At 33.2% G+C, this 16480-nt stretch overlaps 1 protein-coding gene across 1 annotated transcript; it reads right to left on the reverse strand.

The window, feature by feature from the left end:
* Nucleotides 1-14234: 14234 nt before the first annotated feature.
* Nucleotides 14235-16164, reverse strand: LOC110916276 (CBL-interacting serine/threonine-protein kinase 12). The gene has a single exon (XM_022161014.2). The coding sequence runs from the start codon at nucleotides 16003-16005 to the stop codon at nucleotides 14584-14586; it is 1422 nt and encodes a 473-aa protein (XP_022016706.1). The 5' UTR covers nucleotides 16006-16164; the 3' UTR covers nucleotides 14235-14583.
* Between the last annotated feature and the right edge of the window lie 316 nt (nucleotides 16165-16480).

Here is a 16480-nt window from a genome sequence, read left to right on the forward strand (position 1 = left end):
TTTATGACAATTTGAAATTACATGTACATGCAACCTCTATTATTTACCTACAATATATGACTTTCTGTATGCAACTTTAAGATTTGCTAGAGCAAGTAATAATTTGAGATGGCGTTGAGATGAACTAATATTTGTCAAGAATTTAACCAAATGCATAGCTTTTTCTCCTTTTTTTGCATTTCACTTATATAAATGGGTTGAATAAGATTGTAGGTGGAAGCGGGATCCATTTAAAATTCGGGTCACCCATCTCTTAAATATGGATCCTATATATTGTCTTTAACAAACCACAATACTTCACAACCACAATACTTGACTTCATAATTTTTTATTTACTTAACAGGAGTTGTATTTAAAAGTGTAGATTGAGGATTCATTTTCGTTATAGTTTTACAAGTGAAGCTATGTTTTTAACATGTTCCAAAGTTTTATAAAGCCCAAGTAGTCGCACATAGTGTCGAAAAGTAAACTAAATGTATAGTGTAGGGGCTAAATGTATAACATCGTGTTCTATATAACACCCCCCTTATGTTACTTTATCTGCATTCATCATCATCATCATACTCAGTAAATCCCACCAATAGAAAAGCTAAGGTAGGGTCTGAGGAGGGTAGATGTAGACAACCTTACCTCTACCCTGTAGGAATAGAGAGGCTGCTTCCTGTGAGACCCCCAGCTCGATTGTAGTTTTGTATCAAGTCTTGGACCTAAGGCACATAACAATCGGGACAGAGACCAATTGGTGCATGTACCCTCGTGTCTTTCAGCTATCAACGCTACCACATGATGCATGATTAACCATCCACCGCTTTTAACGTTATTTTTAAGAAATTAGTAAAATAACGTTAAAGTTAGTACCATTTCACTTTTGCCCCCCGAGCGCCCACACATATATACATTATATGTGCACACCGCAAGCGGGGCATTACTTTATCTGCATTACTTTTATTTATACACTTATGATTAATGTAATTTTAATTTTCCAGCCTGGGTTTCTACCCGGGTGATAACCTAGTACGGATGATAAAAGAAAAACAATATTCAAGTTAAAATTAAGACAAAATCTATGGATAAAGAAATGATGTAGAAATAATTAAAAATGAGAGAGAGAGAGAGAGAGAGAGAGAGAGAGAGAGAGTTAAGAGATGAGAAAATTAAGGGATTTTAATTAAACATAGTTGAGCAGTGTCAATCTTACCCTTTTAGTCTAAGAAATGATCAAGGGCCAAGATTAGTTCACTCAGTTCACTCTCAAGAAGTTGTTCACTCTTGATCCTAATCCTATATATATATATATATATATATATATATATATATATATATATAGGGTAGGGCTAGATAGAAAACCCTATCTATATAAAAAACCCTAGAAAACCCAACCTCCCGACATTTTTTTTTTTTGAAAAAAATAACACATGTAATATACATGTTTCTAAGAGTTTTGGGCCAAAAAAATCAAAAAAGCGCCGAAGGGATAATTTAAAAAAAAAATCAGCAACTTTCAGCATTTTTGTCTAACACATGTTAGGCACTGAATTTTGTTTATTTTTTTTAAAAAAATCCCTTTGGCGCTTTTTTGTTTTTTTTGGCCCAAAACACTCTAAAACATGTATATTACATGTGTAATTTTTTTCAAAAAAAAAATGTCGGGAGGTCGGGTAAAAATGGGGGGAGATTTGGGTTTCCAGAGTTTTCTAAGAATTTTAGGGTTTTTTTGTCTAGCATTACCCTATATATATATATATATATATATATATATATATATATATATATATATATATATATAGGGGAAGGTTCATTGGGGAACACTAAAAAAGTGGGGAACGGCGGGGAACCGACTCAAACGAACTCCGATTGGACTCATTCCAGCGTGTTGGAACCGACTCGTCGAACCCTAACTAAGATCTCTTAACCCTAAACCCTAAATCCTAACTCCTAAACTCTAAACCCTAAAGCTAAAAAATAAGGCTAAAACCTAAGCTAAACCGTAAAATCTAAACTATAAACACTAAAAGCTAAACCCTAAAGGCTAAACCTAAAGCTAAACCTAAAAGCTAAACCCTAAACCCTAAAGCTAAACTCTAAAAGCCAAACCCTAATATATTTATTTAGGGTTTAAGGGTTATGATTTAGGGTTTAGGGTTAAGAGATCCTAGTTAGGGTTCGACGAGCCGGTTCCAACGCCGCTGGAATGAGTCCAATCGGAGTTCGTTTGAGTCGGTTCCCCACTATTCCCCACTTTTTTAGTGTTTCAATTCCCAATGAACCTCACACTATATATATATATATATATATATATATATAATAACTAGTGAGATTTTCCTATTGCTTTGTGGCTGGAATTCAGTCGGTATCTTTTCGGTTACGTTACGGGCACTTACTATAGTAATCGGAAGAAAAAACCTTAAATCGATTGTACACAACAAAAACAAAATATCGATACCGATGTTGTTAAATTGATATCGGTCTAGTTGGTTTGCGTTCTATATTTATTTTTTTCAACACTGGGATATAAATTTGATTGAAAACTGATATTGTGTCGCCGTCGTACCTAACCGATCCGAAATTGTCTGAACAACATCTCTATCTATACCGGTATTTATTTTTATTGTTTTTGCTTTTGTTTTTGATAAACTAACATCGTATTGCTACCCTACAATATTGAACTGAACAACATCGGTACATGTATGTATCCATTTTGTGGTTTTCTTGTTTGATAATGGATATCGTAGCGCTATCGTAGTGAACAAAACCTAACGAAAAACATCAGTTCGGTACCGGTATTTAGTTTTTTTTGGATAAACTGACACTGTAGTACTACCATATCGAACATCATCGGCACTAGACTACCGGCACATGTATTCAATTTTTATGGTTTTCTAGTTTCGAAAATTTTTCATTTTATAACTCTGTTTGCGATGATAAACGCCTATTGGTACCAACACCATGTCAATCTGAACCGATCAATACCGTTCGAACAACATCGGTGCTAGTATCGGTGCTTGTTTTTATCATTTTTCGGTCAATGTTAAACATTCGTTGATTTCTATATCGAGAGCATGTATTGTACCAGTACTTAACAAACCAAACCGATACATATATAATGTAGGGATGTAAATGAGCAGAGTCAAGCCGAGCTAGACCCAGCTCGTGCTCGGCCCAAACTAAGATCAAGTTGGCTCTGCTCGAGCTAGAATTTTAAACCAAGTTGAAATTTGAGGCTCGAGCTCGACTCGTTTAATATTCAAGCTAGCTCAACTCGGCTCGATCTAGCTCAAATTAACAAAGAACCACAAAATTTACTAATTAAAAAGCACTCAAAAACATAGTCTTAAGGGCTATAAGTGTGATGTAATTTAACCAAATCTATAATCTATAACTACAAATAAAGCAAAACCATCTTAGGCCACATGGCATGTACTTAGGCTGCTTGATGCCACGTGGCATCTGATGGTGTCCTCTTTTTTTCCAATTGAGCGCCAATACCTATTTGCTTATTCCATTCATTCTAAACCTATCCTCCTATTCGACATAATAAATCCCTCTCCGTTACAAAACGTTTGTTCATATTCTCTCCAATATTCTTCCAAGAATACCAATCGGTTTCTATATCTAACAATGAATGTTGTCAACGAATCTACATATATAAATGATTATATATTCTTCATTTTCTTCATCGATTTCGTCTTTTTTGTTCATCGATTTTAGAAGTTTCGTGTGCCGTTTCTTACATTCTTTGTTTAATCATCCTTTATGTCTTCGTCCGTTGATTTTGTGTATTAAAAGTATGGTTATGTTATAGAAATTGAAGATATTGATGTTTATACAGAACCCTAAATCCAATTGTGATGGAAAATCTGTTTTATTTGATTTGATTTTGTAAGTTCGTACGTTGATTTTGTGTATTAAAAGTATGGTTATGTTATAGAAATTGATAGATATTGATGTTTATACAAAACCCTAAATCTGCCGGTGATCGAAAATCTTTTTTATTTGATTTCATTTTGTAAACTATGAACCATATTCATGTATATGGATTGTTATTAAAAAGCCCTATGTCCGATTGTTATGGATGCTTTGTTTTTCTTTGATTCGATTTTGTTAATCTGTTGATTTGACTTTGTATTGTTGATTTGCTTAACTTGATATCATTGTTATGAATGATTGTTTTTTCATTGATTAGATTTTGTTTAGGTGTGTTTTTTATTCTGATTCGTTGATTTCTTTAACTTGAAATCATTGTTATTGATTATTGTTTTTGTTTCATTTGATTTTGTATATCTGTTGTTTTAATAATGTTGTGTTGATCATCAATCAAATCTGTAAGGTGTGTTCCTTACAATCTATGTTTAATCATCCGCTTATTTGTGTATTTGCTTATTTTGATAGATATTGATGTTTATATCCGATTGTTATGGAAAATCTGTTTTATTTGATTTGATTCTTGAAACTATGAAACCTACTCATGTATATGGATTGTTATTATAACATCTCCATCACATTGTTGTTTTGTTCTTATTTTGATATTTTATAATATATAATCTGAATTGGTGTGTTTATGTAATATGTGTTTGTAGGTTTTCAATATGACTGAAACTTCATCAAGGTATTTTTTTGTTTTTCACGTTATCATTTGTTTCGAACAATAACATTAACATGTTATGGTTTATTAATATCTTCTTTTTTGAATCAGTATCAAAGATCCTTCCTTCTGTAGGCATATGAATCGAGCGGACGAAGTTCTTCTGGTAATTGATAAATTCTTACATAAATTATACGTTCTTTTTGTTGTCATCATGAAAGACAATTTATTATTGTATTGTTTATATATTTTAATTATAATTATAATTCATTTTGGATTGTTTGCTTTATCAGGCGATTCCTTCTAACGCTGCGTGCAAATTGTGGGGTACGGATAAAGCACCTACAAATGTTCTGATACAAACTGAGGATGGTCGAACATTTAATGTTTGTTTAAGCGAAGCAAAAGGAAAGCTTTTCTTTTTCCATGGTTGGTCGAATGTTGTCATACATTTATGACTAACCAAAGGATGTTTGGAAATCTTCAATCCCGTAGATTGTACTACATTCAAACTAACATATTTCCTTGATGGTGTGAGTCGTAGCTCTTTCTAAACATATCTGGTATCTACAACATCTCACTTTATTGTAAGATATTTTTTACTTTCTGTTTTTTTTCTTAATATATTTAAGTTTTCTAAACTGATTAGAAAACTAACCTTTTTATTATTTTTGTTATCATTCCTACAGGTCATTCCTGAGTGTATCCTGCCCAAGTGCTATGATTATACATCAAATGATTTAATTTCCACTATATATATATAGGCAACAAAACGTTTCACATTAAGATTGAAACGTTTGATGGTAAAGTCGGTTTTACCAATGGTATTGATGTAATTGTTAGTCAGTTACAATTGGAGGCCGGTTGTTATTTGTTATTTACAAAATGTTTTGGTAATTATTTCCATTTAAGAATTTTTGGTAAAAACGGTGTTGAAAAGAATTTTGCTGATGTAGATGTCGAGGAGGTAAGTATACATTTGGCTTCTTCTTTATATATTAAATATATTGTAAATCTAATAAATGTTATATGTAATTTGCAAGCTATAGTTGCACCTATCGATTCTGTACATGATGTTTCTCCGATTTTAGTTGCAGCGCCTGCTGTTGCTGAACAACCACATGGTCGTCGTTATCGGTTTGTTCGTATGGCTGCTACATATTTTCTAAGTTTTAATATGATTTTAGAAACCACTAAATATTAAATAAACATATTTTTATTGACATAATAATACATTATTCTTTTTAGATTCATCTTCTTATTAATTTTATTTTTAAAACAATACAGAGGCTGTCTGATACTGTTTCGAGGATGGCTAAACTTGATTTTGGTTTAAAATGCTTCACCCTCAGACTTCTGCATCGGAGTCCGCAAAAGGAGTTTATTAACGGTACCAGACGTGAAAAGAAAGATAATGGTTTTCGTTATGCGTTAACCAGTTGGTCGAGCTTCATGAAATCTACTCATCAAAAGAATAGTAAACGGTGTCACCCACCTTAATGCCAGCAGATTTCATGAAGCTCGACCAACTGGTTAACGCATAACGAAAACCATTATCTTTCTTTTCACGTCTGGTACCGTTAATAAACTCCTTTTGCGGACTCTGATATAGAAGTCTGATGGTGATAGGCTTAAAACCAAAATCAAGTCTAGCCGTCCTCGAAACAGTATCAGGCAGCCTCTGTCTTGTTTTAAAAATAAAATTAATAAGAAGATGAATCTAAAAAGAATAATGTATTATTATGTCAATAAAAATATGTAATATTTAATATTTAGTAGTTTCTAAAATCATATTAAAACTTACAAAATATGTAGCAACCATACGAACAAACCGATAACGACAACCATGTGGTTGTTCAGCAACAGCAGGCGCTGCAACTAAAATCGGAAAAACATCATGTACAGAATCGATAGGTGCAACTACAGCCTGCAAATTACATATAACATTTATTAGATTAACAATATATTAAATATACAAAGAAGAAGCCAAATGTATACTGGCCTCCTCGACATCTACATCAGCAAAATTCTTTTCAACACCGTTTTTACCAAAAATTATTAAATGGAAATAATTACCAAAACATTTTGTAAATAACAAATAATAACCGGCCTACAATTGTAACTGACTAACAATTACATCAATACCATTGGTAAAACCGACTTTACCATCAACCGTTTCAATCTTAATGTGAAACGTTTTGTTGCCTATATATATAGTGGAAATTAAATCATTTGATGTATAATCATAACACTTGGGCAAGATACACTCAGGAATGACCTATAGGAATGATAACAAAAATAATAAAAAGGTTAGTTTTCTAATCAGTTCAGAAAACGTAAATATATTAAGAAAAAAACAGAAAGTAAAAAATATCTTAAAATAAAGTGAGATGTTGTAGTACCAGATATGTCCAAAAAGAGCTACAACTCACACCATCAAGGAAATATGTTAGTTTGAATGTAGTACAATCTACGGGATTGAAGATTACCAAACATCCTTTGGTTAGTCGTAAATGTATGACAACGTTCGACCAACCATGGAAAAAGAAAAGCTCTCCTTTTGCTTCGCTTAAACAAACATTAAATGTTCGACCATCCTCAGTTTGTATCAGAACATTTGTAGGCGCTTTATCCGTACCTCACAATTTGCACGCAACGTCACAAGGAATCGCCTGATAAAGCAAACAATCCAAAATGAATTATAATTATAATTAAAATATATAAACAATACAATAATAATAAATTGTCTTTCATGATAACAACAAAAAGAACATATAATTTATGTAAGAATTTATCAATTACCAGAAGAACTTCGTCCGCTCGATTCATATGCCTACAGAAAGAAGGATCTCTGATACTGATTCAAAAAAGAAGATATAAATAAACCATAACATGTTATTGTTATTGTTCGAAACAAATGATAACATGAAAAACAAAAAATACCTTGATGAAGTTTCAGTCATATTGAAAACCCACAAACACAGATTACATAAACACTAGGGATGAGATCGGTACGATTCCGGTACCGGTACGTTACCGAAATTGAGGAAATGTGGATACCGATTACCGTACCGTATTTATAGATTCGGTACCGGTACGGTACCGGTATCGGTACTGATATTTCGGTACTTTACCACATTGGTACCGCTTTGGTGTCATCCATTGTTTTACCTAAAAAAATTTCATGTGTAACCATCCATCCATTATTAACTGAACTAGAGTAATATATAGAGGACTATAAACAAAAGGTAAACATATTAAGTAGTCAAAAAAAAAATTAAAAGGTAAACATCCATGGGTTCGACTTTTAACATCCAAATTCCAACATGTCTAAAAAATCACCATAATTGATTAAAAATAACCTAACAAAAGAAATTTAATATTGGTTTTTGTAAAAACAGTGTTAAAGAAAATATAACTTCATAGTGGGATCTAAGATAATAGCAAAATACATAAAGTCATAATTAAATTCGGTATTAATACCGGTATTTACCGAAAAATACTGGTACCGATACCGTTTTTTATCGATACCGAATTTCGAAAAATCTATTACCGATACCGGTACCGTTTATGATCGGAACGGTACAGGTATGGTACCGGTATTTCGGTAAAAAAATATCATCCCTAATAAACACACCAATTCAGATTATATATTATAAAATATCAAAATAAGAACAAAACAAAAATGTGACGGAGATGTTATAATAATAATCCATATACATGAATAGGTTTCATAGTTTCAAGAATCAAATCAAATGAAACAGATTTTTCATAACAATCGGATATAAACATCAATATCTATCAAAATAAGCAAATACACAAATAAACGGATGATTAAACATAGAATGTAAGAAACACACCTTATAGATTTGATTGACGATCAACACAACAGAATTAAAACAACATATATACAAAATCAAATGAAACAAAAAAAATAATCAATAACAATGATTTCAAGTTAAACAAATCAACGAATCAGAATAAAGAACACAGTTAAACAAAATCTAATCAAAGAAAAAAATCATTCATAACAATGATATCAAGTTAAACAAATCAACAATACAGAGTTAAATCAACAGATAAACAAAATAGAATCAAAGAAAAACAAATCATCCATAACAATCGGACATAGGGCTTTTTAATAACAATCCATATACATGAATACGGTTCATAGTTTACAAAATCAAATCAAATAAAATAGATTTTCGATCACCGGTGGATTTAGGGTTTGTATAAACATCAATATCTATCAATTTCTATAACATAACCATACTTTTAATACACAAAATCAACGCACGAACTTACAAAATCAAATCAAATAAAACAGATTTTCCATCACAATTGGATTTAGGGTTCTGTATAAACATCAATATCTTCAATTTCTATAACAATACCATACTTTTAATACACAAAATCAACGGACGAAAACATAACGGATGATTAAACAAAGAATGTAAGAAACGCACCTTACAGATTTGGTTGACGATCGACGAAACTTCTGAAATCGATGAACAAAAAAGACGAAATCGATGAAGAAACTGAAGAATATGTAATCATCTATATATGTAGCTTCGTTGACAACATTCATTGTTAGATATGGAAACCGATTGGTATTCTTGGAAGAAGATTGGAGAGAAGATGAACAGACGTTTTGTAACGGAGAGGGATTTATTATGTCGAATAGGAGGATAGGTTTAGAATGAATGGAATAAGCAAATAGGTATTGGCGCTCAATTGGAAAAAAAGATAGGTTTAGAATGAATGGAATAAGCAAATAGGTATTGGCGCTCAATTGGAAAAAAAGAGGACACCATCAGATATGCCACGTGGCATCAAGCAGCCTAAGTACATGCCATGTGGCCTAAGATGGTTTTGCTTTATTAGTAGTTATAGATTATAGATAGATGTAACTACTAATACTAACAATCTATATAATAAACTTTATAATCAAATACATGTATTGCATATTCTCATAATTAAATCCACATGAAAATATTAAACTAAAGCATATTTTTACAGTATAATAATCCATATGAAGCTAAAACAACTCTTATACATTAGATGATCTATTTAATAAATAAGCACAATACATGCGTAATATAACAAATGACTATATATGTGCCAAAACAATATTTGTAATTTCTCAAAAGATTGTAATTAAATACCATGGTAACTATATATGCAATAACAATATTACAGAGTTAAAATAATTGTAATTCAGAAAAAGAAACGATTGTTCAACACATAATTCACAAATAAATTAGCTTATGATATAATTTACATCACAAATAACCTAATATTATAAAAATATTATAATAAATGTTGCTTCACACTAGAAATATCATATTGAAATTTACTTCTTCATCTTTTAGACTTGTTCAGTTATTATTCTATTTCAATCATCAATCCTAGCCGCCGGTTGCCGGACATCACCTCAAAACATATAAATACGAATTGTGAATCAATACACAAAACGTGGAGCGGTAGCAGAATTTTTTTCTCTATTTTATTAAGATAAATCCCATTAATAACACTTTCAAATTTAGTCAAGTTGAATCATAAATAATGTATTTGAAGTAACAAAATAATTTAGTTAGCATGGAACAATAATAACAAAAACCACGTATTGCATCATAATCTATTTGATATGCATCATAATGAATAACTCATTAAACAAAACCATTGATGCACTGAAAATACTAAGGCCTAAACACCCATAGATCATGGGAGATTCAAGAACCTCATCTTTGACCAATAAAAAAACTGCTTAACTGAAAGCCTTGAAAGAATAAAAGGTTTGCATAGGGATAAATAAAGAAGCCACAAGCACCAGTCACAGCAATTAAAATGATCAAATCGATCAAAGCAGACGGAGTTCACATGTTGAAATTAGAGTTCTTTTTGATGATTTATGTGAATGATTAGCCATGTTCATGTGTTGGCTAACTAGGATTGAGCTATAGAAACAGACCATTTGGGTGAATAATAATTATTATAATTCAAAACAAAATCAAATTTTGATCACAACCCAATAACTGTATCCAGATTAAATACAAAGGCAAATTTACAGACGAAGCTAGGAATATATTTCAGTTTTAAATTTAATATTATAACACTAAATTCATCTTCAATACTTCAAACTACCATTATTGAAATAACTGAATAATTATTTTTATCATAAACTAATAAAATAAATTAGTGGTATAAAATAACAATTCAGAGTCACCAAGTAAACAAGACATCGATTCAATCATCATGCACGTCAGATACGTTAAAGATAGAATAAATTTACTAAAGAGAGTTTTCAAAATTACCTGATAAATAATTCTCAGTCGTTTACCTTGTTTAAGGATTAAGGTCGCCATGGATTCCGGCAGATTCCAAAAACTCCAAAACCCCATGGAAAACATTCCTCGGTCCTCCGTCTCTCATCCGATTAGCTCAAACGCATCGGTCCGTCGCCCTTCAAGCCTTTCGTGCTGATAACGTGTTGTGAAACTAGACTAAGAGCAAAACAATAGAAGAGAGATGTAGGGAGAATAAATTGATTTCATTGATTGAGGTGTCTTTGCAATGAGATACAAAGAATCTATATAAAGAAAACTTGGAGAACAAGCCTAATCTATTTTAGGTGTTGATAACCACAATAATAATACATTTATAACAATAATAATAATAATAATATATTTCTTTTTAGAATTAATATAATATTGAAAACCACGATAAATGTATAATGAACTTGTAAATTGTGCATAATATAAGAAATTTGGGTGGTTACATGACTACAAAGGCATAGGTGAGCAATAGGTATAAATGTATAACATTGACCTATCATTTTAACCTCACAAAGTTATTAATGTAAATTATTTTCTTTCATAGTTTCATGAAATTCAAATTGTGTTAGGTACTTTATGTTAAACTAGGTATAGACCCACCGTAACTCAGGGTAACTTAACGTAGATCGGATCAATTGTAATATTTTATTTCAAGTAACATGTTAGTTTCTGATATTTATATATTCATAACGTTTTTTTCAAGTATGCAATGATATAATTGTATAAATACAGACGTTTACTACGTATTTAAATCAAATGCTTAGCAATAAAACAAACAACCTAGTCGTAATAGACTCAACTACCTTTAGTTTAACGGTATTCATGCAATTATCAAGTGTCATGCACGATAGGTGGTTTTCATTTTGGATCATATATATATAATTACATGCATAAATAATTGTATAAGTTTTATTAATATTTGAAGATTGAGTTGACATTACTTGACAATATTATAAAATAACGTTCAAACTTTTATTTGGTTTTAGAAATAAACGTATATGGACTATTAACCGTATATTATCGTTTATGAATTTACATCGAGATAGATGTTAACGAGCAACAAGCAATATGAATTTACACCATATATTATGGTGTTATGAATTTACATCAAGGTAGATGGTAAAATAATGTTTAAACTTTTATTTGGTTTTAGAAATAACCGTATATGGACTAGTTACAAGAAAAGGTGAAAAACTCACTTGCAATTGTGTGTATACTAGATGGATACCCCGCGCTTTGTGGCGGATATTCAGTCGAAAACGGTTCATTTTATTACAGTACAAACACCCGGTGTAGCAACCGAAAGAAGAAACCCAAATAATAATATTGTCATATGCCAAAAATGTTATCGTTTATAAAATATCGAATCCAACAAATTATAAAATAAAAAAAAAATTCTAGGGGCGATGACGACATGCAGCAGTTATCTAGGGTTTCTTGGTGGTGCAACGACATACACCACCACAACTCCGTTCTAGATTCAGCAATGGAGGTGGTGTTCTTCATTCATATTTTCAATATTCCTTTCTTTGGTGCCCGCTGCAAGAGCGTGGTAACCATCAGAGAGATGTAAAGTTTTAAAAAAAAGGCAATATTGTACTTTTGGGGCAAGGGTAATATCGTAATTTCCTAGCTTTGGACAAAGAACCACTGTTCACCGCAAGCAATTGCTAAATGTTATAGAGATAATTACTAAAAATGGTGGGCATCTTTTTTGGATATTTATAGAGATCAAAACTAACTTCAAGTAGGCCAATAAGGGAAGGTATATGCCATTTAGGTCCATTTTTGCCTTTAATGATATTGATACAGCACCACTGACCACTAAAATTCTTTTTCTTCAACAAGAAACTTTTCTTCTTCATGAATCTTATGTATACACACACATGCATACACAGCATTATTTGTAGGACTGCATTTTGTGAACTTATAGATTCACCTGTGAGTAAAACAATTTCTAGAAATGGTTCTCAGGTAATATACTACTAATAGTCACCCGTGAGTAAAACAATTTCTGTAACGCTTCTCAGTTAATATACTATAAATAGATACATGTAAATATTGTTTTAACTACAATACATGCGATGCATAAGGTAGTATGTAACCACATAGCCGACTCATTCTCTCTCAATGTACATTGACAACACTACGTATAAACGTTTTATTGTTATGTAAATCTAACGCTTCTCTACTTAAATTTGGTTTTTAATAAACGTGTGTTTTTTTAAGGTAAATCTCATTAACAAACAGGCACACCTCAAACCAAGGCAGCCAACCACACAACAACGCACATTACCTAATTACTAATTTACACCAGTCGCACCAAGTAATCGTATTACCTTTTATCCTACTCTTAAACCACAAAAAAACCCAACGCTTTTATTTCACTAATAATGTCTTCGATCTTAGCTTCTTTGTTATTAAAAGTAACCCCGTTCCTCGCTTTCCAATGCACCAACATCTAATTCTAATCAAACCCTTGAGAGCTTCCTTCTTAGAATCATTCAGACCGACGTGTTCATGAATACGCAACAAATCCTTGAAATCGAAGTACATGCTGGGAACATCACACCATCTACTAACATGATTCCAAACCATAGTTGCAAAGTAACAGGAAGTGCCATTTGCTGGGAGATGACTTGTGCACCGCTATGTTATAGTAGATTGTAGTACCATTTGCTTTTAAATCTGTACTTGGTGAATGGTGATGTAGGAATCACATCCCATATTAAGGTCATTATTGATTTATTGTCAAAGTGATAATGTGTTAAAAGTCTCTACATTGATACATACTAACTCTCATTAAAAGAATTTGTTATTGTCTCTCTTTTTATTGTGTTTGGCACATATGTCCCAAGTATTAGATATGCAAAATGTCTATTATGGATAGACAAGATACAATTTAAGCATTTTACCAAACATGATTTCTAAGAGCATATACAACCCGAATATACGAATAGTGAAACCAATGTCTAACTTTAAGCCCCAAACCAACCCGATTTTGTACTGTCCCACTGAGGGAGACTCTGCAGGGCGGTCTCATAGCGAACATTAGCACCAGTTTGGATCAGCAGGACCACAAATAGATGTGGAAATGCGATTTGGACCACAAGGGCAATCACGACGGATCGAATAACAACAAAAAGGACACATATTTAGAAGCGAAAAATAGAAAAATGAAGGAAACATTAGATGTCACTTGATCATTAAATACCAAGATTCATTGGTAAGTCACCACCTACCAATACAAAATTAGGTTGTGGAAACCTACCTCACATTTCCTTCCTTTGACTTCAAACATACAAAATAATACAAAATTATCATAAACAATTCAAAGAGCTTCGATAGATATGAAATCAGAGTAATCTTTATATAACATTTAGTTCCTTTACAGTATACAATCATATGGTCAAGTAGTCACCATGATCACCAACCAAGAACACTAAGGTAAGTCATATGGTCAAGCACACACCATGATGATCACCAACCAAGAACACGAGGGTACAACCGCGTATCCAATACTTTGATCAAGCAAGTACTCAGCACTTTTGCAAAGCATATAAAACATGACTTACGATAAACACCATCAATATCATACAAACAAAACCATTACAAACTATAAGAAAAAAGAATCAAATCATACCCTTTTAATTCTTTTTTCGTCATTTATTCAGTATCGGAAGGTAGATGTGACGATTCACATTCACCCGATTGATCACTATGCATAAGTTCACGTAATCTCGGTCTAAGTTCCTGTTCCAAAAACTCATCATATTCTCCTTTATCCCCTGCTTTCTTCTTAACTTCCACCACTCTTAAAATCGGCGTTAATTCGAATATTTCCACCGCTATTGTCAACGGGCCTTTCACCCCCTCTCTCGACCCTTCCAAACTGACCCTGCAATCCTTCTTCCTCACGGAAAACTTAACCACCTGCGCAAGCTCCTCAAGTTTCGAAATAATGTTAGAAACCGGCGCACGTGACACAAACCTCGACTCCTCAACCCCATCTTCAAACAAACCGGACAAACTAAACCCGCGTGAGAACGAAATCAAATCAAACGCATTCAAACTCGCAGGTCTCGGCAATGTCAACCCTCTCCTACTATCCATCTCACTTTCTGACTCGGAATACGACGACTGGTCCGACGAATAATCAATCCCATCATCTTCAACGTTAACCCGATCATCACCATCCTGCAGACTACACAACTTATCACCCTCGAAATAAAACCTAACCCGCCTAAACCCTTTCTTAAACCACTTATTCTCCATAATCTCCGGAATAGTAATCCTCGTCTCTGGCGTAGTATCCAGCACCCGTTTACACAACCTCGCGAGCTCAGGCGAAAACCACCTCGGACACCTAAACTCGCCTCGATAAATCTTCTTATACATCACCATAATATTCTGATCATGAAACGGCAAGTAACCCGCCATTAACACAAACAAAATCACCCCACACGACCAAATATCCACCTTCGACGCTTCGTACCCTTTTCGCCCCAAAACCTCTGGGGCAACATAAGCAGGCGTCCCACAAAAAGTGTGAAACAAACCATCCCCTTTAATCTGCTCACTAATCGCAGACAACCCGAAATCGGACACTTTTAAATCACCCGATTCGTCTAACAAGATGTTTTCGGGTTTTAAATCTCGATGAAACACACCACGTGAGTGGCAAAACCCAACAGCAGAAATTAGCTGTTGGAAATACTTTCTAGCAACATCTTCTTTTAACCTACCTTTGGCGACTTTGTTGAACAGCTCGCCGCCTTTAACGTATTCCATGACGAAGTATATTTTGGTTTTGGTGGCCATAACCTCGTACAGCTGTACGATGTTGGGGTGTCGGACGCGTCGGAGGATGGAGATCTCGCGTTTGATGTGGGAGATTAAGCCGGTTTTGAGGATTTTTTCTTTGTCGATGACTTTAATGGCGACTTGTTCGTTGGATTTGAGGTTGCGTGCGAGGTAAACTTTGGCGAATGAGCCGTGACCCAGAAGTTTTCCGATCTCGAAGCGGCCGAGGAGGAGGCCTTGACCGTCTTTTCTGGTGGTGGTGATCGGAGATTTGGTTGAAGACATTGGGTTGTGGGGTTTGGAGAATTTGAAATTGGGAATGGAATTTGGGGATTGTTTGTTGGGGATTGTTGAACATTTGAAAATGAAGATTTTTTTGGGGGTTTGATTTTGATGGAGGTGTTAAATACGGGTTGGAGCAAGAGGAATCGGAACAGAGTGTCATGTCACACCTGGGTGATCCAAGCACCGTCTATTAATATTATTTTAATTTTTTTTAAACTTGTGAATTATTCGCGAATTTAGAAGATTTGGTATACTTGTTTTAACCGGGTCTGCGCTAGAGAGCCTCTTCGCACAATAGATCCTCAATTTAAACCCTTCAATAAGAAACCCCTATCACACAGTCTCGAACTTGAGACTTGTAGGGGAAAACTCAACGTGCCTACTATAGATGGAACTTAAATACATATGGTCACCACTAGAGCACTGGTGATGGTTATTATTTATTTATTTATTTATTATTTGATGTGTTTTAAGT

This window comes from Helianthus annuus, chromosome 11, assembly GCF_002127325.2.
Source record: "Helianthus annuus cultivar XRQ/B chromosome 11, HanXRQr2.0-SUNRISE, whole genome shotgun sequence".
Taxonomy (NCBI): Eukaryota; Viridiplantae; Streptophyta; class Magnoliopsida; order Asterales; family Asteraceae; genus Helianthus; species Helianthus annuus.

Bases quoted from the DNA above. Each gene is read 5' to 3' on its own strand.
- LOC110916276 (XM_022161014.2), bottom strand. From the start codon at position 16,005: ATGTCTTCAACCAAATCTCCGATCACCACCACCAGAAAAGACGGTCAA.